The sequence below is a fragment of the Puntigrus tetrazona genome, unplaced genomic scaffold, assembly GCF_018831695.1.
Source record: "Puntigrus tetrazona isolate hp1 unplaced genomic scaffold, ASM1883169v1 S000000270, whole genome shotgun sequence".
NCBI classification, from domain to species: domain Eukaryota; kingdom Metazoa; phylum Chordata; class Actinopteri; order Cypriniformes; family Cyprinidae; genus Puntigrus; species Puntigrus tetrazona.
In genome coordinates this window covers 34,498-57,926 of record NW_025047932.1, presented here as the reverse complement: position 1 = coordinate 57,926, position 23,429 = coordinate 34,498, and the positions used below count along the sequence as shown (strand labels likewise).

General features: G+C 37.5%; 2 protein-coding genes across 5 annotated transcripts; one reads left to right on the top strand and one right to left on the bottom strand.

Moving 5' to 3' along the window:
* Positions 1 to 230: 230 nt before the first annotated feature.
* Positions 231 to 6,576, bottom strand: aldoab (aldolase a, fructose-bisphosphate, b). The gene is made up of 7 exons (XM_043231012.1): positions 6,437 to 6,576; positions 4,290 to 4,406; positions 3,920 to 4,186; positions 3,677 to 3,837; positions 2,370 to 2,628; positions 766 to 965; positions 231 to 472 (listed from the first exon to the last, which is right to left on the bottom strand). The coding sequence occupies exons 2-7, from the start codon at positions 4,399 to 4,401 to the stop codon at positions 377 to 379; spliced, it is 1,095 nt and encodes a 364-aa protein (XP_043086947.1). The 5' UTR covers positions 4,402 to 4,406; positions 6,437 to 6,576; the 3' UTR covers positions 231 to 376.
* Positions 6,577 to 10,032: 3,456 nt separating this feature from the next.
* LOC122333369 (integrin alpha-X-like) lies at positions 10,033 to 23,429 on the top strand. Of its 4 annotated transcripts, XM_043230942.1 has the most exons (30): positions 10,033 to 10,196; positions 12,643 to 12,751; positions 12,992 to 13,095; positions 13,177 to 13,247; positions 13,468 to 13,582; positions 13,691 to 13,818; positions 13,949 to 14,094; positions 14,919 to 15,069; positions 15,540 to 15,687; positions 15,822 to 15,895; positions 16,119 to 16,236; positions 16,375 to 16,511; positions 16,791 to 16,937; positions 17,027 to 17,227; positions 17,369 to 17,502; positions 17,677 to 17,819; positions 17,907 to 18,055; positions 18,303 to 18,434; positions 18,537 to 18,607; positions 18,694 to 18,835; positions 19,025 to 19,123; positions 20,310 to 20,389; positions 20,474 to 20,560; positions 20,653 to 20,731; positions 20,832 to 20,927; positions 21,191 to 21,271; positions 21,420 to 21,530; positions 21,621 to 21,731; positions 21,874 to 21,984; positions 23,332 to 23,429. In XM_043230942.1, exons 1-30 carry the CDS (start codon positions 10,151 to 10,153, stop codon positions 23,416 to 23,418), a joined length of 3,408 nt encoding a protein of 1,135 aa, XP_043086877.1. In that variant the 5' UTR covers positions 10,033 to 10,150; the 3' UTR covers positions 23,419 to 23,429. The 4 variants fall into 4 exon arrangements, with proteins under 4 accessions (XP_043086877.1, XP_043086876.1, XP_043086878.1 ...); XM_043230941.1 differs by having other exon boundaries at positions 17,677 to 18,055; XM_043230943.1 differs by lacking the exon at positions 20,832 to 20,927 and having other exon boundaries at positions 17,677 to 18,055.

Genomic DNA, 23,429 nt, shown 5'->3' with positions numbered 1-23,429 from the left:
TTTTTAGTAGATAATTGACAAACACAAGCAGCTAATTTAAAAAAATAAATAAATAAAATATATATATATAATTTTTTTTTTTTTGCAGATATATTTGTCTGTGATCTGAAACTTCTCAAATGCATAATTTAACTGAATAATTAATAAAGTAATAAAACCGATACATTTGCTTTGAGTTATACTGATAAAACAGAGACCACGAACTTGTGAATGAAGGCAATCAAGCAGTATTTGGGGAATTGTTTCTTTATGCTTTTGCAAAATATTTGGTTACAAAGCAAAACAACAGATGTAGTACTGTAAGGCTTGTAGTCACAAAACAGGATCAGCAGACATGACTAGAGATGGACAGAAATGATTGGACACTTGTGTTTTTTTAATAAGCGTGGTTGGCCACAAACAGAGACTCTCCTGCCGTGGCTCCGGTGTCTCCTTTAGAGACGTATTTACCCACGGCTGCTGCGCTGTTGTTCTGTAGAAGAGATCCACATGAGATTAGTAAAAACAGGAACATGAAGCTGGGTGTCAAAAACGTTTGTAGTCTATCTACTATTTGATGAAAAACAGCCTTACCCAACCAACTAACCTTACCTGATCACCACCAATCAGGAATCAAAACAAACTCATCTTACCAAAGATCTTTTTTTTTTTTTTTTTTTTTTTTTACGTGTTCAATACTTATTTTACCCCCTGTATATGATCCTAAAATCACACAGCATAACTGTTCATTCTTCTCTTCATTGTGTCTTAGTGAGGTTGACGTACTATTGCTCTCTTGACAAACTCCTCCTGGCAGGCCTTGCCGTTCTCCTTCTTGCCACCCCATGCTTTCAGAGCCGAGGCTTGCAGGGCCCGGCCAAAAGAGAAGCTGAGGGCCCAGGGTTTGCTCAGGGGACACTGGTTAATGGCACTCAGATTGATGGAGGCCTCCTCCTCGCTCTGGCCTCCGGATAGGAAGGTGATGCCTTTGGAAGCAAAAGATGGCGTTGGGATCTTTGTATTAATATGTGCTCATTTATAAACGATTCATTTAGATTATAAATTAGATTATAAATGATACATTTAGACAAGGTATAAATTGCACACGGTTTTATTCTTACATATAGTAGTGGAATCTCAATACGTTGATATAGACTGATACATCTGTCAAATGCTGAACTATGCAATTTATTAACACAATGCACAAAGAAATCTCTATATTATATGACACATACTGGAAGACTTCATAAAAATATGTCAGATTGTCACTGAACTCCAATGTGAATTTTACATATTTTTTTCTTTTACTGTATTTTGTTGTGTATTTAAAAATGTAAGCGTATTATTTGTTATGAATTGCAATTTTGAAAGAATTTCATTATATATTTGTTATAATTTAGTTGTTTTTGTTAGTTTATTACACAAAAAATGTGTGAAATCACTGTAAATATGATGATAAGTTTCAATAAGTTACCACAACTTGAATTTACATTAGAATAAATAATAAAGAGTTTATTCATCATGTAATATTGACAGAAAGTGGTTGAAATGGTTTGTCAAAAACCCAGGCATTACCTACCCATAACACACATTTAGAGTTAAATTACTGGCTATAGAGTTATTTTTCCTTAATATCTACTAACATAATATGTTTTTTGAGCTAGAAAAGACTCAAAAAATTAAATGCAGCACCATAAAAATGATATGTTTGTGCTTAACTTAAAATGATACATTTACTTAAGTTGCTTTTACTAATTGTATATCAGAATATCATATACAAATCACAGAGCACTCAATCTAATCAAATCATAATTGAATCAAGGGAATCCACAAATATTGTATTCCTGTCTTCGAGAATCAACATCAGACCAATATATAGTCACATTCAATTCAGTGTTCCCAGATATTTCTACACTAAATACTGTTGTTGTGGGATTAGAGATGAAGATAATCATTGTGCTTCATTCTGAAACGCTAATCTCTATTTTCTCTATATATTGTGAAGTGCTTATCCTCCTAAATGAGAGTTTTCAAAAGGACGAAGAGTGTAGAGAGACTAAAAACTGGTAACTACAGAGGTCCCTCAATTAACTGAAGCTCCAAACTTTGGGAGGAGCCTTCAGTCCTGTCAATCATTATTATTAGCCTGTATTACACTCTTATTGTGCCATCCCAGTGTCAGTTCTTCCAGCCATTCCTCCACCTCTCCACCTTCTTCTCTATTTTTCTTTTTCTCTTTTTAGGTAGTACTGTAATGGGGGTTGCACTCGGTGCTCACGCTGAGCCTCAGGTTCAAGCTTCTATTACAGACAGCAAGCCAAGTTTGTTTACCAGTAACCATCAGGTCTGGATCTGCAGACATGCTGTGCAAAAGAATCCGTGTCACTCACCGGGGACAGCCGGAGGAACGGTGCGGCGCAGGGCAGTGACCGTGGCCATGGCTATCTCCTGAGGAGAGTACTTGTGGGAGCAGGAGTGGCCGGCGGTCACCATGTTGGGTTTCAGCAGAGTTCCCTCCAGATACACATGATGGTCTGACAGAGCCTTGTACACAGCCGCCAGGACCTTCTCCGTCACATACTGGCAGCGCTTCAGATCGTGATCACCATCAGGCAGGATCTCAGGCTCCACGATGGGAACGATACCATGCTGCCGGACACAACAGTTAATTAATTGGGACAGTTTTGAAATTATAAAAAAAAGCGCCACAAAATACACACATAGGAATTCTAAATATATGCCAACTTGTTTTGTATATATTTTCTAGTTTACATCAACAAAACAGATTAATCATTATAATTAAAGGTGCATACAGTAGCAAGTTTAACACATTCTTGTACTTGTACAGCCAGAAGACAGAAATCCAGACAAAGACAAAACAATTGTTACAGCTTTAAGGGTTTGAAGGAAGGAATTATTGTGTAGACCGCTGTCTAAAACTTATTAGTATCTTATAGTAGTACTATTATTTATTTATTTTTTTGCATAAAATTAGAATGCTATCAAACTGAGATAAGCAATGAGTTTGTTGTCTTTAAAATCTAGGTTGATCCACATCGATAGCTGTGTTGTGAGAAACACTGCTGTGTTTGCAATATTCAAAAACAGCAAAGCTAGCCCTAATGTGCTTTTTCCAAATGGACCTGAACTTCTTCCTAAATATGCTGCTATTGCCAGCATTTATATACTTTTCATGAAAGCCAACATTCAGCACGGTGTGTAATGCAGCTCGCGTTCACTAAACGTGTGTGAGTTGATTATGGAAGTTCTGCCCCTGAATAAAACATTATTTTCCCTCAGAAATGGGTTTCCATAGTTGATCATGTAAAACTCCAGATAAGATTTCTAGTGCACACTAGTTTTAATGCGTCTCAATTGTCATACAGTCTGACATTAATGACATCAGAGATCACAAAGAGCAAATATTAAAAATCACACAGTGTGTGCATTATCTGAAATCGTCATCAAGGTGTGTACTGGATTCAAAACATTTTTTATACTCTCCTTAAATACTGCAGCAGGACATGTATATGGATCACAAGTAGCCAAAACTAGCAGTTTGGTCACATAACTTTTTCTTTTTGTGGAGAGATGATCTAAATATTCATAGTTGAAACAGATGAAAAATTGACTGAACCAGTCGCGTGACTGAAAACTATGAATGTTATTCACACAGTTCAGCTGTAAAGTGGCTCACCATCTGGCAGATGCTGGCGTAACGGGCGAGTACATTGGCATTCTCGATGATAGCCAGATGAGACGGAGTAGTGGGGGTGATCTTCAACACACAGCGCCATTTAGCAAAGTCAGCGCCGTCTTTTTTATACTGAGCACAGCGCTCATACAGACCATCCAGACCTGAGAGGGACATGTGTGAACATCTGTAAAAAGACAGAATAAAACTCATAAAACTGAGGATATGAAGAAAGGTCATCCGTACCCTGGGTGGTCGTCTCTCCGTTGGTGCCGGCCAGAGGTACAACACCCTTGTCCACCTTGATTCCGACCACCATGCCTCTCTCCTTGATCAGCTGAGAGAAAGGCTTGCCATCATCGGTCTTCTGATAGAGCGTCTCATGGAAAAGAATGACCCCACCGATGCAGGGCTGGATGCGGTCATCTGCGGTGAAGAGCAGCTGACGGTACAGCCTTCGGTTCTCCTCGGTGTTTTCTGCGTTGATGCTCTGGAAGCGCTTTGCGACGCTGCCTAAAATGATTCACGACAAGAAGAAAGCCAGAGATTAAGAACAGAATTCTGCATTTGCTTGAACGAGCATTTTCAGAGCATATAAATGTTTAAGGGTTCATACCTGTAGACTCATCAGCTGCAAGGATTCCCTTTCCTGGCGCGACGATCTTCTGAGCGATATCACTCAGCTCTTTCTTCTGATCGGGGCTCAGGAACGGATATGCATGAGGCATCTTTGCTGGAAAAAGGAGAATGAAATCAGGAACAAAGCAGACAGTAGTCAAATATATTCAATGTTATAAGAATGTAATACACTGATGGTATCAGATAATAATGTTGAACATACTAACGAGACTTGAAGTATTAATTTCATTTGTGTGGCAAATTATGGCTTACTTTTAGTTATCATTGTTTAAGATGGTAGAGGAGAAAGTATTTTAATGCTGATAGAAATTACACACATGACCTTAAATAACTACAAAACCATGATATTCCTTTGACCAGAGAAATTAGCATTTCATTTCAAGGACACATAATATAAAGTGTAGAATGTGTAATGTGATGAAGATATAATGCATTAAAAATAATAACCTATACTTTTTAGTTGTTACAGGAAGGACTGTAATTTCCTTTTTGGATGAAAATATCTGCTAAATTATTTATGGTGATTTTTGATGAGATCGTTTTTAGATTAACTTTTAATCTAAATATAAATAGAAAGTTTTTTTATTAAATTATTTTTACAATTTTTTTAAATGCCTGCAAAGGTCAGACATGCATGACTTGAGAGATAAGATCCTCCTTTTTTTTAGAGAACTTCTGCTTTTATATATTAGTGTGTAGGGAAGTACTTTGACATACGCTTAATTTTTGTTCTTCAAATTTTTCTTTCTATCTTTTAATTTCCACATAATGACGGTCACTTTCTCCGTCTCTTCCCTCTGCAGGAGTTTTGTACGTGTCAAGCCTTCCTGCTCTTATTATGGGAGTTATGTAGGACGCGCTCTTTTCCTGTCACCCCTTCATCCACCGATTCTACCTTTGCCCTTTTTGACACTACTCCCTAAGTTCAGACTATATATAAACCAGTGCCTATCAGCTGCACTAGTGTTGACGTGCTGTTCTTCCACAAGGAGTATATATCTACAAAAAGTATGCTTTTTTTCTGTTACTGAACATCGAAGACTGCTACAGATAAAGCATTTTCATTTTTCCTTTTTCCACACTTGAAGTCGCAAGGTTTGATACTGATGAGAATTAATTTTTGATAATATTATATTATAAATTTGATATAATAACAAATCTATAAAATAATAGTAATGCCTCTCTTTGTATTTGGCCTTGCTGTTTTGGCCTCTTCTGCTCCTCACCTGGACTCTTGCTCACGTTTATTGGATTACCTCTCTGTCAAGCTCTCTGGATACTGTCAGCTGCTGATCGACCAAGCCCGGCCTGGGATTATTCTTGTGTTTTGTCCATACCATACCTGTTTGCCACTCTTTGGCCCTGTCTGTTATTTGACCATGTCTCATAATAAAGCCCTGCATTTGGAGCCGTACACCTCTCGTTTCGGTGGATCCTTTACACCCATATCCCACCTCAATAGCAGCAAGTGTTTTGGAATATGATTATTACAATATGACCACAAGAAGCACATTGAACTTTTTATTGTGATGCAAGTATGTAGTAGTTAAGGCCACCTGATATAAAGTGTGACCAAATATTGTTTGATTTCTTTAAAGGGATGATATAATCACAGAAGAGTCAAGTTTTAAATAGGAAAAATATTTAAAGTATTTAGTCATTTTTGAACGCAATGCTACTGGTCTAATTGGATTCAATGATGTATGCTAAGCTATGCTAAAAGTGCTATCGTCTGAATAGATTCCAAAATGGTAAAACTCCGGCGCAGTTGACTAATGAGCCTATTTGAGTGTTCCTTTAAAGCATCTTGATCTTGCACCAAAAGCCAATTTACACATCAGAAGCCTTTATATATATGCAGTCATTATTTAACACTACCAGCTATATCATGATAACAATCATCACGGTTCTTTAAATAAGTTGCTTTTCTGCAGTTCACTAAACAGGAAGGAAATATCACTCGTTCCCTCCTCTTTTTATTTGAAGTGTTGTCTTCTAATAAAGCCATCACTCCTCTCTTATTTCTGTTGTTATCTTTTTCATACTCATTAGCATAGGCATTAGATAGTCTTTTAATATCATTTTCGTGACAGAATCTAGATGTATTTTAAATAAATTCCTTACCTTTCTTGCTGACAGGAGCAGAGACAAAATAGAGCGACCCTTGTAGCGAGGGAAAGAGAAAGAGAAGGGGAGAGAAGAAAAGATGTGGCACAGTCTACGACAGCTGGCTGTCCGATTGGTCACTGTATTTATCCTGCATTATGACCCCTCACATTCAGCTGCCCTGCTAAAATTAGCTGTATCCTGACACTGGAGACGGGCACAACATTCCCAAACACGCAAGAGAGCAAAGAAGACCGACAGAAGGGAGTGTGTGGGGTCAGAAGTCTTACAGTCGAGGGTGCTCTTGTGGAAATACGCTAAAGATTGCATGGAGATGTCTAAAAAGAGAGAACAGCAAACACATTGGATAATATAAACAGGTATCAGAATCTACAGCACACGCTGTTGGATAGCTCAGCCAATAACAGCATCATGCTGACCCTTGACCTTTGGGTGGTTTGATAGTGAGTGTATTAAATGCAGAATTAGAGGAATTAGGCGACACATTATGGCAGACGGGTCACAAGAGCTGGTTTGGGGAATGTGATTAATTCCTCTTGGTCCTACTGTCAAAGGAAATCACACAGCACAGTTTTTTTAGTTAGTTTGGATACATTCCTGTACATAAAATTCACAGCAGGTTCTAACTAAATAAACTACTGAACATGAGAGGCAGTGAAACACCAACAACTTGCTGTGTGCTGTTCACACAAATCATGATAACAGGAGCAGACACACATACACGCATTATAAGTCCTTTGCACAATCTGACTTTCTCTTAAAATTGAACTGGACATTAAGTGCTGGATGTCCGGCCAGTTCTGGCCCAAACTGAGCCTGCTTTCTCCCATGTTTTTTTCCCTCCGTTCTGTCACTGATGGGGTTTTGGTTCCTTGCCGTTATCGCCTTGTTTAGTTAGGGACACTTAATTTCTAGCAATTATAGTTAATTTGATTGTCTCTGTATTTAATAAAAAAGTGTTTAATCTATTTATTATTCATTACTCTATTATTCACTCTATTCTCCTGTTTGATACTGTTCAGTGCTTTGACACAATCTGTATTGTTAAAAGCACTATATACATTGAATGATTAATAAAGAAGTATTGGTTCCTTGCACAGTACTGTGTTTTAGCTTATGAATGTGTAAGGGTTGATTTGTTATTTTTGACATTAATAAAGGGTTTTCCACACAAATCTGCTTGTGCCAAAAGTGGTTTAATTGTAGCACCTCTCCTCTCTGTGTGACAAAACATACAAACATATTAATGAAAAAATTCTAATCTGGTGTAACAACATACTCCTGCTACAAAAGCTTGATTTACAAACTAATGTTTTAATCTTTTCATCACAACCAGCTCCATATGTCTGGCTTTTCTTTTACATTTGCTGGGTAGCTCAGCTGTCTTGTGAATGCACTTTAGGTATTAAAGCTTTATATTAAACCCAGTACAAAACATAAGCGTCTACAAAAAAGAGCATAAAGAAAAATGTCTTACAATATGCAGGTTTACTCAGTGACAAAACAGCTTTCAGTCTGTGAATATTTAAGCAAGACTAAGAATAGAGAGAGTGAAAGTGTTCCCATGCACCACCAGAAGGAGGTCTCACTGGAGTATTAACTCTGTTGCCCATTCTGCCTCTTAGCTGGGGCTGAGCACGCACACCTAGCCAGATGGTTAGTATCTGGATTCATAACCTGCTCTAGACACTATTACATTTTCTTCCTTTAATGAATAACATTTGCCTAAATGTTTGCAGATATTCAGTGATCACCATTATATGTTTTCTGGATTTATAAGAGCATGGGGTATTAATTTAAACTTTAAACCAGGGACATTTCCAAGCTGTGAAATAAAAATCTAGTATAATTAAGCATTTGAGGAGAAGAAGACCTGAACACTTAAAGGAAGAAAGGCATAAAAGACAGAAAGCAAGAAAGAAAAAGAAAGTCAGCGCTGTCCTCTTTTGCAAGTTGAAAATTGCAACACCTCATTTGACATATTTACACGGCAGTGGTTTAACACAATCAACGGTGCAACATTTTTATAGCAATCTCTTTTAAGATACAAAGGTCAGTCAATTCTTGCTATGTGAGTGACATTTTTATTTTTAACAAGAAACATTCTGAGAAGTACTTTTCATTTTAGCAGATGGTCTGGCTATTATCTGTAAACCACCAAAGGCTTTCAGTTCTGCTGTGGTTTTGTACTTCATTATCAAAGACATTTATATGTACTTAAAAAAAGAGTTCTAAAAAGAGAAATGTCAAGTGTCATCTTTGGCTTGAACATCAATAATAAATGAGATAGACAAGAATTAAATACACACAAGATGATTGGTTCACAGGTGGGATCGATAAACTAATAACGACATACAGGGACATACGAGTACAGGAACAGGAAGGACTAAACAAGGGCAAATAGGAACAAAACGGGAAAAATTGAGGCAAACCAAAACAAACAGACACTGTTACACTTCCCCAGCTCCACCTGAATCTAAATGAACCAAATAATAATAATACAGGTGCATAGGTCTTAATTGTAGAATGTGACAAAACAGGTTAAAATAGGTTAATAGCTGAGATAAATAAAAATTCTTATAACTATTGTTGTGTATTATTTTATACACATTACCCCACAAGTCACAACTGTGACCAACCATAAAACACAGAGTTTTATGACACACTGAAACACTGTCATTATGACATATTGTAACGAGTGGGATCCATATGCAGCGTTTATTAGGGTGGTCGCCCATTCCGCACCGACCATGGTCCCATATAGGTGTAGACTTTTGTTTGATGGATATACCACCATCCTGGTGGTAGTAGACCGCTTCTCCAAATCTTGTAAATTAATTCCCCTACGTGGACTACCTACAGCTATGGAGAAGTTTCTTCCACCTCCTAGGCATCTCAGTCAGCCTTTCCTCCGGCTATCAACGTAAGATCCGGGCCTACTGTCACCAAGTTAGCTGGAGCCAGTATCTACCCTGGGCAGAATATGCACAGAACTCTCTCCGTGGTGACATCCGTGGTGGATGAAGACTGTTGCTGTGGCTCTGGGTTGGCAGACATCTTGTGCCATGGCTCTGGATGATCAGTGTAGACGCAATGCGGCTCTGAGAGGTTATGTGACTTTGGCAGATCGGTGCAGACGTGACATTGCTCTGGAGGATCAGATGAGATGAAACGTGACTCTGGCAGACCGACAGCGACGGGCAGACTTCATCTCAGGCATCACACTTCATCACGGGAAGATGCGTGAGTAAGGATCGGGGACGTTTACTGATATTTGAAATGATTTAAATAAATGAATCTGTCCTATACTGGCGTTCACAGGCACTCCAGCTGGCGATCGAGACAAACATGTTTTTGAAGTAACAACACTTTTTTGTCTAAATTTGGTCATTTCTAATGTATATGGTGGTTACAGCCCTGTTCTGTATTAACCTCTTGTTTGTTAAACTGTTGCATAATTACAAGCAACACTGCAGTCTCAGTCATGCAGTTACACAATTATATTACATTCAAACAATTTCTAGAAGTTTTTTCATTTCCTGGTTCACCGTGGCCTTTGATTATATCTGTCTCATTTTGCTTAGTCGTTCAGATCCGTTGTGTCAGTGTACTGACTTTTGCATCATTCTCAATAAAAACTTGTTCTGTCTTATTTTTTTTAAACAATAGGAAATTCATACCTTTCTTTTCACCTCTGCCTCTGACGAAGATATGATCATGGATTGGGATTTCTGCCTCTTTTTGTACCTGTTTTGTGGTAAGATCATAACAATGTAGCACTTTTCATTAAATTTGTACTTATTATTGACTAACCGTTATCAGTTTAATGGTAAACCATGACAAAAGTGTAGGTTAATATTAATTTTAATGATATTTACCCACTAAAAATGAGAGTTTATGGCTCTTTGTGTTTTTACTGCTATACACTCAGGGGTGCTATTATGCATCTCTTGAATGAGCCCAGAATCTCCCCATCAAAAACATGGATTATGAAGACGCAGAATGTCACAATTTTATATGTGAGCACATGAATATGAAAAATAATGCGATCATCAATAATAAAAAGGATATAAGTGAAAACTGCTAGGAAGTGGTCAAAGACTTTGAAGCCATCTACTGCCAAGCCATTTATGCTTTGATCATTTTTAATAATAAAACTTGCGTTAGTCAGGTTTGTTTTTTGTGAAAAAATTAATGAAGGTTTTATTACACATAAATAGATAACATGTTAGGTCGTAAGTCACTCAATCAATGTTTTTGTTTGTTCAAAATCATGTTATTATTTTACCTTTTAACCACTTCAAGCACATTGTAATATTATAATCACTGTTGGTCACTGTAATTGTAATTTTCATATTGCTATCAGTAGTTATATATAATTATCTATTTTATTGTGTTGCTGTCAAACAATTCTGTACAGCAGGGTCTTGAGTGAGCTCATTATTTATCTTTACGATGGGGGTGACAGGGTAGCAAACCTTTTCATTGGTAATAAAAAAGATATCCAGTGCATGCCTTTAGAAAAACACAAAAACAATGCCTAGAATTTCCTAAAATGTAAAGACTTTATTATCCAGCACAAGTTATTACAGGTGCACTGACTGAGGTATCTTTTCCATTGAATTTCATTCTTCCATTTTTTGTCAATTATTCAAAGGTAGCAGCACTTTATTTTGTATTCACAGCTTGAAATTCATGATTAGAAAGTATATATTGCCCCATGGATTATTCTCAGTAAAAAATTATGTTACTGTTACTAGAGTAGAAACCATTACCCCATTGCACCGGTTTGGCAACTTCCTTATGAGTCACCTCTCTTCCTCTTTACTCTGACATTTGATAACTCAGATGATCTCTTTCTGTTTTTTTCCACAAAGTAATTCAATGATGATCAAACAATCAATGTAATATGGTGTTTATTAAAAAGTAGCTCCTGCTGGAATATTATTGCACCTAAAGTGATTGAACTTGAAAACTGTGATTAATCATATTTTCGGAGTCATTTTCATAGAAAGTGTGAAAACCTCTGTATAACTTGATCAAATCCTGTATTATTGGCAGTTAGGTTTCAGTCCAGTGTAGGCGGGACAGAGGCTTGTTTTGTCTCAACAAACTTTTCAAAGAGGTCCAAAAACCTCTTCTGAAAGGCAGCCTGTTGTCGTCTGGCCTCTGCAGCTTCTGCTCGTTCCTCAGACAGTTCTCTCGCCCGCACCGCAGCTTCTCTCGACTCTCGCTCTGACTGCTTCTGTAAGAAATGATCCACTGCAGCATTGGCCTCCTTCCTCCTGGCCTCCTCCAGCTCCCTCATTTCCTTCAGTGCCAGCATAACAAGTGTGCCTCTTCTTTTCCTCTTTCCTAGCATGAAGACATATCTGCACTTAACAATTTGGTCTTACTTAAACTCACACATCGCCGATATTGCACTAATTGTACTACATATAACCATTTTAACAGCACACTTTACAAACTTCACAGAGTTATGTTGGCAATGTAAAGTTGGTTAGGCTAACTTTGTACCAATGCTTATCTAGTACATAACAAACGTTGCTATATTTATCATATGTAAAGCTTTGTTTAAAAGTGACTTGCCTTTAACAGATGTGCTGCTATCACTGGCCTCTGCATCTTTGCTTTCCACATTTGCTGGTTTGTGGCCGAGGACTGCGTCCATGGATGCATACCATTTACCTGTCCGTTGGTCAGAACTATTTAGGCTGTTGTGGTCTCTAATCTTCTTGTAGTCTTGTTTAAGTTTCTTAAGCTTCTCCCGACACTGCTTGACTGAGTGCTGGATCCCGAGCTCCTGCAGCTGTGCTGAGATGTTCCTGTACACTTCGCTGTTATGCTTTGACAACACAAATCCTCTTTGGATTTCCTCACTGGAGAAAATTCTCAGCAAGGCTTGTACCTCGCAGTTGGTCCACTTTTGTGAATACTCCATATTTAAAGAAAATTATTACAGTAATATTCAGCTAAAAGCGGACTGAGTCTTTTTTCTCCTTCATTAGAGAAATGGCAGGTCACAGCACCTCTTTGCTGCTAAAGGCAGAGAGTAGTTCCTCAAACAGTTCCTGAAACAGAGATTAGGTTCTGCACAGAACTGTTTTATTAATCTGTCACATTAAGGATTTTAACAATGGGGCAGCATCAACATATATTGTATGTGTGTTTGTGTTATAATGGGCACAATTTTCATCATCTAGGACTTCCGTCAGTACTGACATTCAACATCGATCCTGTGACCTGGAAATACTTCACAAGAAAAAATGCTGTTAGCTTTGGCTATAGAGTGATACAAAGAGATACATTTAGGTGAGGGAAAAAATTAGTTGTTAAAAATATACATATATATATATATTGTTTATTTATTCAACAGTGTTTTGTATACATGAAATGCCTGTGTGAACAATCATCAAAATGATTTGTGTCTGACGTTTGCCAGCATACAATGGACTGGATATGGGACATTTTACTATTTAATTACACATCACACAATACAATTCATATAATATACACTCGAATCCTAACATGTTTTCATTTCCATTTCCATAGTTTGCTTGTGAGTGATCCCTTAGCACAAAACAGCCATAACACAAGAGGACAGGTTTATAGCTGTGCCATTTCAGAGGAAACTTGCCTGCCCGTCACAATTAATGGTATTTAGCCTTTATATAATAACAAATAAAAACAAGTCTGTTTTCACATGTGAAATCTAACCAATTTTAAAACAATGACAGTTCCTTCTGAAGCTGTTAACATGTCTCTTGGACTGTCTATGACTAAAGATGCACTATCTTCAAATTCAGTGGTGAGTTTATGTTCGTTCTGACACACTAATCAATGCATATACAGATGCTTTATGCTAATGTTGAACTTAATATTGCACTGATTGCATAATTTAAAACCAGGATTCTTGTATTTATATTTAAGCACAAAATGAATTTTATATATTGCTTTTTCTGAACAGTGAAAGTGACATACAATGTTGATACAATGTTAGACATGTTTTTCGGTAAAATAACCTTCAGGTTTGTGGTCCAACCATTCCTAAGGACTGCAAAGTACTTACAACCCTCAATGGTATGTGCTTTATCATCAGCGGGAACGATGCAGTGAGTGCACCTATACCAAGTGCTTTGAGAAGTAAGTGAAATTAAGAATTACATATAGATTTCTCTTTGTATTGCTGTTTGATGAACTAATAATATGTCTAACCTAATCATTATGTTTTCCTAAACTCCTCCTTCACAGGCTGCCCTCTAGAAATAGACATGACTTTTCTAATGGATGGCTCTGGCAGTGTAGAAGACGTAGACTTTGTTAAAATGAAAACCTTTGTCATGACAATAATTCAGAGTTTTTCCAACTGCAATTCTCAGGTATGACTCCATAAAGCCAATTTTTACAAGTCAAAATGTGTGGTTCACTTTACATCTATTACCAATTTAGGCCGAATCAGGATGTTTGACCGATGTGTAATTCACAGACCTATGTTTTCTTTTCATATAGTTTGCTGTTGCACAGTTTTCCACTGGTTTTGAAGTTCACTCCAAGTTTGAAGCAGCCAATGACATTGATTCATGGAGGAAAAGAATAGGGGATATAGAACAGCAAAAAGGATTTACCTACACTGCAAAGGCTATTAATAGACTTGTGTACGTCACAGCTAATGTTATCACTATCTAATATCTGAATCTTCCGATTCAAAATGTATTAGTTGAAACATTGTTTTATTTGATCCAAATCTGACATTTCTAATTGATTTTGTAGCACATTAATGTAATAGTTCACCCAAAAATGAAAATTTGCTGAAAACCTCGATGCCATCAGAGATGTAGATGAGATTTGTAGAAATGTGTCTCTTGCTCAGTCTAAACAGCTGATAAAAACATCAAAGTAATCCACATCACTCCAGTCCATCAGTTAACATCCTAAGAAGAAGAAACCTGTGTGCTTGTAAGAAACAAATGTAACTGTAAAAATGTTGCTGTTGGTTGAAATTAGTTCTCTATTCAAATGAATGATTGCTCCTGTAATCCGCAGAGGAATCTGCACAGATCAAGCACTGCTGACTAGACAAAACAGCTCTAAACAAATGTACGGCTGGATATTGTTGCAAGACATGAAAGGAGATATTCTTCACTGGAGGAAGAGCTATTATGGACTTGTATTTTAGTTAAAAACTTCTTAATGCTAGATTAGTTCTTTTGTCCTCTCCAGATGTTTATGGATTTATGGACTGGAGTGCTGTGGATTATTGTGATGTTTTTATCAGCTGTTTGGTCTCTCATTCTGACGGCACCCATTTCTCTAGATCTGTTGACTAGAAACTCATCTAAGGCAGAGTAAAGTTTCAGCCAATTTTCATTTTTAAATAAAATATTTCTTGAAAGTGCAACACCTTTAAAGTTGTACCGGTACATGACTAATAGCTGTTCTCAACACTATGTATGATGCATTTCTTATTTCCACCGAACAGGGATGAGCTCTTCATTACTGAAGGAGGGGCAAGGCAATCAGCAATTAAAATCCTAATTGTTATTACTGATGGTAGATCAAATGATGAACCTAATCTCAGAGGTGCTGTGGAAAAGGCGGAAAAGAAGAATATTATCCGTTTTGCTATTGGCGTAAGATCTGTGTTTTCTTCGACTCAAGCTTCAAAAAGGATGCAAACACAAAAACACAAAAATTATTATTAAAAGTATTATTACTCTTTTGAGCAATTTTTTTCCATTGATTTAGTTTTAAATACTTTTATAATAACTATATATGTGTGTTTTGGGTCTTTTTTTAAGTTCAAACGTTTTTTAAAAACTGTACGGCAGAGTTTAGCTCCAAAGCTAATCAAACACACCTGAAGCCTGAATCAAACTCTTACTAGGCATGTTAGAAACTTCTATGCAGGTGTGTTGAGGCAAGTTAGAGCTAAACTCTGTTGGACACCTGCCCTCTGGACAGCCCTGATATACAGTGACTAGTACAGTGTTTACAATTTCAGAGTTTAATAAAAAAATTTGTATTTGCATGAATTCATCAAAAAAATGATTTTTTAACCTTAATCTTTACAGCTAAAAATGACTTGTCTTGTCTCTTAAAGATTGGTGAAGCTTTTGACGATTCCCATGCAAAGCAGCAGTTACATGTTTTAGCGTCTGCTCCTGTTGCTAAACATGTGTTTAATGTGACTGACTTTGACGCATTGGACAGCATTCGAGAACAACTGGAAGAAAACATTGCTATTGAAGGTAAATTTACAAATGTAGGCGGTGTAGAAGAAGGAAAAAATAAAAGATAAATTTGACAGTCAAAAATAACAAATTCACAGATATTATTACATTGCTTCTTTTATTCTTTGCACTTTTCCTATGTATTCTTTCAGGTGTCCAGTCCACTGGCGATTCTGCTACAATGGAGTTTGCTCAGGATGGATTTAGTGCAGTGTTTAAATCCAATGTAACTCAGTACACAAAGCATTTGAAAAACACTTTTTATTACTGTTGTTGTTATCAAAATGATATGGCAACAAACTCCTTAAGCTAATTCTTAGATATACAGTAACTATAAACAAATTACCACTAAAAGTTTTCTTAAGTGCTTTAGACAACCAGACATCATGTTATAAAATGTAAAGGTGTAAAATGAAAGGAAACAAACTGATTCAAATCTCTTTGTTTAGGTAAGCCTGATCGTGAGTTCTGTGGGAGCTTTCCAGGGAAAGGGTGGATATCAGGAACACTATCACAATGGTCATTTGTCAGACTTCCAAGTGGGAAATGAGCAAGATAGTTACTTAGGTGAGAAACACATCAAACTGTCCTGTGAATCCAAAAACATTCTGAGTACATTCTAAGTTCAATATTTACACATATAATGAAAGCATGTTGTGACCAATAAGTAACAATGAGTGTATTCTATATTTTTGAGTGCATCAGGTTATTCAATGACAATAGCAACAAGGTCTAAAAAAAAGCTTGTGATTTTGGGAGCACCAAGATACAGCTATAAAGGGCAAGTGAGGATTTCAGTAATTGGAAATAATGCAACTAACCTGTTGGTGGATTCACCTGAGGTAAGTATTAATATTTACAGTGTATGTTATTTTCTACTTGTCATGTTCTCTTATGTAAAATTTCTGCTATTGGACACCAGAAACAACCACTTGGAAATAATTGCGAGTACACATAGATTGAAGGACCAGAAATTATGTTTAGTCACCTAATGACAACTCATGATAAATTAACCTAAATTAAAGACTATGAAAGATCATCAGTTATGAATTAAGCTAAGAGTCTACAGTTTAGTTGGCAGAGAATTTGATTTTGATTTGATTTTCTTTCCTTTTCCTCAGCCTCAGATTGGATCGTACTTTGGAGCCGAGGTCTGTGTGGTTGATCTGAACTCTGATGCAAAAACAGATCTTTTATTAATATCTGCACCAACCTATGTAGAACCTCGTTCTGAAGGCAGAGTTTTTGTGTACTTTTACTCTCGGCAGGTAGGATAAAATACCAGGTTGGGGCTAAACTCTCCAGGACTGAACTTGGTGACCCCTGCTTTATACCCTTGTGTTTTTCTCTTTTGCAGCCATTTTTCACTTTTTCTGTGGTCCTGATGGGAATGGTAGGTCAGAGGGGTCGGTTTGGCTCTTCTCTGGCCAGTCCAGCAGATCTGAATGGTGATGGTTTCAGGGATGTGCTGATTGGAGCTCCTTTAGAGGAGGATGGACAGGGCAGCATCTACGTCTTCAATGGAGGAGTAGAGCAAATAAATCCCACATATTCACAGGTCTTCCTAGTTTAGTACTTAGCATTGTTTCTTGAGATGCACCTTTAACCCTTTTGTTTACTGGCAATTTATTGTACTTCTTTTTGAGTTTTTTTTTTTTTTTATAATTTCTCTGTTCTATTATTCTGTTTGTGGTTTTAGAGAATTGCTGGTTCGTCTATACGCTCAGATTTACAGTTTTTTGGACAAGCTCTAAGTCAGTCCTCCTTAGATCACAGTGGAGACAATTTACCAGACATTGCTGTTGGATCAAAAGGATCAGTTTTGCTTCTTAGGTACAGTATACATCCTGTGACTTCAGTATGCTCACAAACTTCTTCTATATTATAGAATTAACTGAATAGTTACAAGAGAACATCTATTAAATTCACAGAATAACATATAGAGCCCAATCAGAGTTATTTGCTATGATTTGTAAGTGTATAATGTGAATTTTCTACAACGTACAGATCTAGACCCATAGTGTTTTTGGATGTGAAAGTAACCTACAGTCCATCCAAAATCTCAACCAGTCAAACGAACTGCAGCAAGCCACTGGAAAACACTTTGACAGTGTGCTTCAACATGAGCGGATACAAACATGCTATAACAGGTTTTCCCAAATTTTACGGCAGACTTTTGTTATTTAAAAAAAACTATTTTAATGCACATATCATACAGTACTCAATGACATTTTCAGATTTGGCTGTGAATATTAACTATACCTTAAAGCTGGATGCCAAGCGATATAGAAACCGAGCATACTTCTTGCCCAAAAATCGTGTCCTCAGTGAAGCTGTAAATGTTACATTAGAGGAAGTGTGCAAAGACCACCCATTCCTCATAGAGGTATGTCATACATCACTCCTTTTGTTGCATATATTTCTATACGAGTTTCCTGTGATGCACCGTACATTCTCTTAAACCCTCCATCTCCCCCAGCTGTCTAGATTTGCTACAGGAATTATGTATGCCAAGTGACGCAGCAGCAGCATATTTCTCATGCTCACAGCAGCATGTTGATGTGTTTGTTGGCAATTTGAAAAATATATTTAATTTATATTTAGTTAATCTATTAAATTCTTGTCTTGTCCAGGTTTGTACAGAGGATTATCTCAACCCACTGCTTAATGAATTAATGTTCACCTTTGAGGGTCTGCCCTCCCAAAGTATGGAGAACTTACAGCCTGTTCTCTTACCATGGGTGAAGAACACTACGTTGTGGATGGTAAGAGACTCATATTCAAACCTAAATTGTCACAATGTGGAAATGGTGCAACCAAATGTATAGTATATGAGAAAGTATGTGCATTTTTTTATTGTATTACAGTTAGATTATGAGATGAACTGTGGATCAGACAACCTTTGTGTTGACAACCTCAAAACGGACTTCAGCTTTGGGTAAGTGAAAGGTGAAATTTCTTCATTTCTGCATCTTGAATGCTCCCCCAGCCAGTCATTGGTTAAAATTGGCTAAATGTGTCCAGATCTGCTAACATAGAGGTTGGAGTAATGCAGGAGGTCAATGTGACAGTGTTTGTAGAGAACAGAGGAGAAAACTCATACAACACTCACTGCATCCTCAACTACCCCTACGGACTTTCCTACAGGAGAACTGTGCCTCGAGTGGTAAGACAGGGCGATGTTTATGGCATGTGGGGTTAAATACAGCAAGTATAGCTCATGGTTTAACATTTTGGAGAGCATGTTTAGTAGTGTAAGTGCGTAAATTTCATGCTTGTCTTATGTAGGGACATGAAGACGCTTAGAAAAGGATTTTACAGTACTTATGATCAAAAAAAAAATTTCTATTTGCAGGGCAGGGTGAATTGCCGTTCTATAGATGGCATGCAAGAAATTTCATCAGGGAAGACCATCTGTGAGGTCAACAAACCTCTGTTCGCAGGAAACGCCTCTGTAAGTGTAAATCTGTGTGAACAGACACAAATAGATACAGACAGCTCTAAATCTGGGGTTCAAAATTTATTTGGAAATAGAAGACCTCTGCAATGAGATCAGAAATACCACAACCAAATTCTAACCATTCATACAGTAAAGGAATTGACTGAAGTCTCTGAAGCCTCTGAGGGGTTTGTAAATATCAAGTGCATTTACATGGACATTCTCTAGCTGATTGTGCTTAATAAGCCTAAAAACATACATGGTCATGACCATAAACACAGTAACCCATTTTCTTTTACCGGAGTAAGGTCATGAAGGGTATAAACATAAACTGGTCGACACAGGTAGGTTTTTGCCTCTTATTCCTACTTCGCGTAGCATATAAATGTAATGACCCTTTATTTAAATGTGATATAATGTGATATAACGTTTATTTAATAAGGCAAGATAATTAAGAACAAGTTCTTATTTTCAAAAGTAGCCTGGCAGGAGAATTCTGCTTTTCATGTTCCAAAGACTATTTTACAGTCTGCAAAACTGAAATAACTAGGACTTTAATTATGCAAAAGTAGTGCTTAGTTCAGACTAAAGACATACTGGATTATATTTGATTGTGCTGAAGTGGAACTATTCAGGCATAATTTTCAAAGTCACTGGATCACAGTAGTTTATATACTGTATGACTGTCTGGGGTAGTGTTCACCTTACTCAATGGATCAGAGACAGGTTACACACTGCACGACTTTACAACAGAATTGCCAACAACTCTGGCTGCTCCAAAAATAGCCAAAGTGATAACAAAATTTTGCAAGATCATGCTTATATTATGGTCTATAAATGTCCTTCCCAAACACACTTACTAAATGAATTGTTGTTAAAAACATACTCCTGCGGGAAACAATTTATATATATTTGTACATCGCTTTGGATAAAAGCGTCTGCTAAATGACTAAATGTAAATGTAAATGTAATACACAAATCTATCTTCTAAATGAGGAGCAGCTGTGACCGATCAGCTGGTGATGTGTGCGGCCAGGTGCTCTGCATTGGTTTCCATGGCGATGTTGATTGCTTCTCGGGACACTCGTCACAACATAAATATAGGCACTGTATCTAGACACAAACTAAAATGTATTTTGTAAACATCCTTGATTTAAATGGGTTTTTTTAAAGCTTTTCATTTCTTACATCCTTCTTCTAGGCTGTGTTTGACATTATTTACAGTATTAATAAAGAAAGTAATTTTGACCAAAAGTTGACATTCCGTGCAACTGTTACCAGGTATGATGTTAATCTATGTCTATCAAATTAAATATATCAGCATGAAAACCAAAAGCACTAACTAAAAAGTTCTGTCATATGCAGTGGCAATACGAATCACTCTGAAAACAGTGAACTGTTTAAAATGAGGAACATCAGTGTAAAACATGCTATCTATGTTGCCATGTTGAGGTCAGTGCTTCTGTTTGCTGTAGTATGATTGCAGTTAAGATATTCTGGACCTTTTGATATGTTGCTTTTCTCACTGAGTGTTTCTCCTAAAGACATGCAGATTCCAGCATTTACATCAGTTTCACTAGTGGGAAGAATAATCTTGAAAAACCAGTGAAACAAATATTGGAGGTAAAGGTGCTTCTAAATTCTGCATTCTATAATTTACACATACATCTACTGAAATATTAACTGTGTTGGTATCAGTCAGTTTCCTTTCTTTGTGTTTAAGGTAAAGAATGAATTTAAAGAGCTAAACTTAACAGTTTTCATTAGAGTACCTGTAAAACTGGGAGCTGAAAACATCTGGACTAATAAAAACTTGCAGGTAAAAGTGTGTAAATCACATGAATCAAGAACCAAAGGCTTTTAGGGTCTAATGGCGATATGATATTATGGTGATATTCTTGGAGTCTGTATGACTTGTAGTCTCAATTTGCACATTTAATACTTAAATTGTCTGTCATGCAAGGCATTTCCTTGTTCTGTGGAAGAAAGTAAGATCAGTGAGTTTGGAATGAAGTGTAGGCAGGAATATTTTGGGGTGAACTGTCATTTATAAATGTTATATAATATTTTGCTTGTTAAAAGATTCCAGATTGCTTCAGAGACAGAGACGAGCAGCCCGCCTTCAGCAGTTTTCTAAACGTGCTCAAAAAGGAAAAGGTCTTGGTAAGTTACATTTGGTTTTATTTTTATTTCAAATGTAGTAATAATAATAATAATAATAATAATAATAATAATAATAAATCAGATTTGAATGTAAATTGTGTCCAGATAAAATAGTTTGTCCATTGTAACTAGTTTTTTTGTGTGTCAGAATTGCTCTGTGGCGGTTTGTGCAGTCTTCAGGTGTGACGTGAATCTCTTGAGAAATGAAAGGAAGTTCTATAATATATCCAGCAATGTGAGCTCTGGATGGATTAAACAGGTATCTGAAGTTACAGGACCTGAAACCTTTATTAACACTATTAAATGAGAGATTACTGCCATTCTAATTTGCCCACATTTATTCTTATAGATTGGGGTTAGGTCTGCATCTTTTCAGTTGGTCAGTATAGCATCTCTGGATTATGATGATAACAAATATGTTCACATCTCAGATTCACTGAGCTCTGTGCCAGTTTGTGAGGTAATGTTTATAATTCACTAAAGCTAATATAATAATTCTCCAGATGTTAGTGTCATTACTTTAACATTATACTATCTATGCATAAGAGTTATTGAGACTTTGCTTCTAAGAAAAAAAATCTTTATTGTTGGTGCATGTGAAGGTGAACACTCAGGTGGAGGTCTATGAGGAGCCCAGCATCTTAAAGGAGGTTGTTGGAGGAGTTATTGGAGGACTGCTGATGATCTCACTCCTCACAGCCGTCCTCTATAAGGTGCAATATACCAGCCTTTTCATAAATCTCTAATTGTCAGGGATATGGACCTGTTTCTTTCCCCTATTTCTATTGTTCCCATGTGACCCAGTTTCTCCCTCATATTGATTGTCATTTGGTTCTGGTGTGTCTAGTCATTAGTCCCATAATTGTCTGTGTATTTAAGGTTATGTCCATTCAGTGTTTGTCAGTTCTTAAACGTCTTTGTGTGTATTCCCGTGTTTCCTATGTTTCCTGAGTGTTTGAAAGGTTAAAGACTATGTTAATTGAAGGACTCCTCGTTCCTCGTTCTTTTTTTTTTTTTTTTTAAATGTTATGTCCCCTATGGATCCCCTCCTTCGCCTGCAATTCCTCCTCCTCCAGGGGGAGCAATCACTTGAGGATCATATAAGACTGCTCCTCCTCGTAGCCAACACCACCAGCTATATACGGACAACTCACTCTGATCATTCTGTAACGCAGGCCTTAATAGAGCCTTAATTCGGTGCCTTGATAGAAGCCCCTCTGGACCCAGTGCCCAGCCTACCATCTAACCGCTACATGGAGCGTATGCCCAAGCCCAGTTGTTCTCAATTCCTGTCCTGGGGACCCCCTGCTCTGCACATTTTGCATGTCTCCCTTATTTAACATACCTGAATGAGATCATCAGCTTATTTGTTTAGTTCATGGATCTCTCTCCTAAGGAGCTGATCTCATCCAGGTGTGTTAAATATGGGAGAAATGTAAGGCATGCAGGGCGTCCCCAGAACTGGAATTGAGAACCAATGCCCAAAGACAAACAAGGCAAGTGATGTCAGACCAGGTGCGAGAACTGAGAATAGAGCCCACACGAGAGATATAGCTGTGGACAGCATGAGACTGTCTATGGCTGAGGTGCTGAACTATGGCTGAGGGAGAGCTGGGTGACTGGCAAGTGGAGAAGGACTTAATAGATTATATGCAGACCTGGCCCCTCTCTCCTCTCCGTTGTTTCCATTGGTCTCAGCCAGCTCTGTGCGTCACCAGGGCTGGAGTATCCCTCAACTCCACCTCCAGCCTCCGAGACCCTGCCTCGTACCTCCATCCCTCTGGCTTCACCAGTCTCCTGCTTAGTCCTTTGTTGCTCCACGGCCCTCTGGATCCCCGCCTTGGCCGCTGAAGCCATTTGCTTCACCTTGGCCCTCCGGATCCTCCCCGTCGCTCTTGATTTTCAGCTCTCCGTCTCCACCTCGGGCTCTTCCACCGAGGAAGAGTTTGTCAGCTTGTGTTTGTCAGTTCTTAAACGCCTTTGTGTGTTCCTGTGTCTCCTTCCCACACTACACCATGATTACATTAATGTATAATGTTCTATTTTCTTTTTCTTTATAGTCCGGCTTTTTCAAAAGAAAGGCCAAGCAGCAGATGAAGGATTCTACACAAGACGCTGAAGAAGTGAAAAATTTAAATAAAAATTAATGTAGAATGGA